Source organism: Austrofundulus limnaeus, unplaced genomic scaffold (assembly GCF_001266775.1).
Source record: "Austrofundulus limnaeus strain Quisiro unplaced genomic scaffold, Austrofundulus_limnaeus-1.0 Scaffold10, whole genome shotgun sequence".
In the NCBI taxonomy this organism is placed as follows: domain Eukaryota; kingdom Metazoa; phylum Chordata; class Actinopteri; order Cyprinodontiformes; family Rivulidae; genus Austrofundulus; species Austrofundulus limnaeus.
The window spans coordinates 678,512-680,928 of record NW_013952412.1 but is presented as its reverse complement, the minus strand read 5'-3'; the positions used below and the strand labels follow the sequence as shown (position 1 = coordinate 680,928).

Sequence of the window (2,417 nt, the reverse complement as noted above, 5' to 3'; positions counted from 1 at the left end):
CACACACACACACACACACACACACACACACACACACACACACACACACACACACACACATAATATAAGCCGAGGGAAACATAAGGTACATGTGTCCTCAAAGAACATTTAACTCACTTTTTCTTGGTTTATGGCACGAGGGACATGAAAAATGTATTTCTTTCAAAAACCAAAGAACTACTACACTTTTATTTGTAAGCACATTACTTTGTCGTTGCTCCCTTTTTGTGTGGTTAAAGACCAAATCAAAACTAGTAATGTGAATTCTTTAACCAAACTGTTATGAAACCAATGTTCTTATTTGGTAATCTTTGCAGAAAAATACATTTATATTGTCTGCATGGATGAAATTACAGTGAGTGTTTGATGCTAGACTGAAATAAACACTCTCATGTTAATGTTAGGTATATACAATATGTAGTTATTTTGAATCTCATCATATAAATTTAGTGACTAAGAAAAGCATGTGATTTAACAACAACCCAGAAAGCTAAGGCCTGATTAAATATTTCCAAAAATACTCACAATATATCCAGATTAGTTCAATGTGGAAAAAAACTACTGTCTACACAGAGTTCCATTAGAAATCAAACAGTATGTATTATACATGCAGAAAATATTGTCATTATAACTGATGGATGAAAGGGGTTAAATGTGACGATGATACAAAAAAATAGATCTGAAGACAAACAGTTGTGTTTACTTCTGATCCAATATAGTTTATGCAGTCATGGCAACAACTGAAAACTCAGACATTTATAAATTACATCCTTATATAACTCAGGGCGTAATAAATAAATTATATTTAGATTTGTGCTAACAAATAGAAGCAATCATGAGGGTATTTTGCAGCCAAACAATAAAACAGTAACAAACATTTTGTGACAATATAAAGTGCAAATGTTCAAGTGTTCCTTAAATTCAATTGTTTGTTCACTCAGGTCTCATGATTCTATGTGTCTTGTCTTGAATAAAACTCTTAAAATTAGTCCTTTTATTGTACGTGAAGGTTTTTTTTTCTGACGTGTTTGATTTTCCTCAAAGAAGGTCCTATTTGGAGGTGCAAAATTGTGTCTCCTCCATTTTGACAATTTAAATAGTTTGCTCTTGATTTCATCAACAGTTAGTCTTTTTATGCTACAAAAGTATAAAGCAACTTCTCAGCAGTAAAACAATAAGTTTTATGTTGTAGAACAAATCAATCTAGGTGCCATGAAGGCTGGTTAAATCAAACACAATAAAACCAAAATGAAATGGCATGAAGTTACCAAAGCACACTAAAGCAAATGGCAAGCAAAGCACACTGATGCGCAGACATGGCCCAGGACAAGGATGAAATGTCCTCATGAAGGTGGACGAGGGGGAAGAAACGGCGTTTGCCCACACACAAACACATTTACCCTGTGTCTCTGTGGACTGAGAGAACCAGCCAAACTTTCCCTTCTTCTTCTGAGTGAGGTCAGCCAGCGTGACCCCTGGGTGTTATCAACATGCAGTTCACACAGCCAGACAGCAGAGGCAGCAGTGAGTCGATACACAGCAAAACAAGAAAGAGAGGAATGTATGGCAAGCTGCAAAACAAACTACTGATTCGGCTACCGTGTCCAGAGAAAAATTAATATTTTACACTGTAGATACCACTGAAATATTATGATGCTGTAATTTACATGCGTATTACCAAGAAAACAGTTTCATAAAAATTTTTTAAAATAAAAAATGATATATTCAATATTAACACTGAATAAAAAGAGCATAATGTATTAATAATAGCCAATAGCTCTCCTAATTCAACAAATTCTGGACACAATAACCATACAATATACATTATAGGGGTGTAACAGAATGCAAGAGTCACGATTCAGTAGAACAAAAAGATAAGAAAATAACTCAGATGCCATTTTTTACTTGTTTTAAACAGACAGTAACAAGAAGCAGAGACTAAATTAACATGTTTCTCCTTTCTTTAGCTAGTTCAGTTCAGAGTAATCAATTTGACCTGAAATTAAACGGTAACATGTGAATATGAAAATATAAAACAAATAAAAATGTCAAACAGTCACTCAAATATTTTCAGCTAGGTGACAGTTATAGTGAGCTGTTTATACAGATTCTTAATAAATGTCTGTATCTTTAAAAGAACTTGTGATGCCACAAGGCATTTTAAAGTGTGTGAATTATGAAGCATTTGGTACTCCACACAACAAGTCTTTAAGCTCCTGTCATCTCCCGTTTGGTCATCAGAACTATTTATTTCTGTTTTTCCTGTAGTGTATAGTGCTTTAGTATCTTTTTGTGGCAGTTAACAAGAAGAAAAACAACAAGTGTGTTTTTCTGACTGTTTTCGCCTTTATTTTTTGACTGGTTGTCTAAATCTGTAGCGTGACATGTTACACCCCTAATATAATATAATATAATAT

The 2,417-nt window shown here is 33.8% G+C and overlaps 1 protein-coding gene across 15 annotated transcripts in view; it reads right to left on the bottom strand.

The window, feature by feature from the left end:
* The window catches only part of cacna1db (calcium channel, voltage-dependent, L type, alpha 1D subunit, b), a 75,787-nt gene that overhangs the window by 26,949 nt on the left and 46,421 nt on the right, over window positions 1-2,417 (bottom strand). For 9 of the 15 annotated variants that reach the window (XM_014001721.1, XM_014001723.1, XM_014001724.1 and 6 more), the window contains exon 10: window positions 1,401-1,475. The exons of the other annotated variants lie outside the window; for them this stretch is intronic. In XM_014001721.1, coding sequence (XP_013857175.1) covers window positions 1,401-1,475 — 75 coding nt within the window. The remainder of the gene's footprint in view (window positions 1-1,400; window positions 1,476-2,417) is intronic. 15 annotated transcript variants of the gene reach the window in all.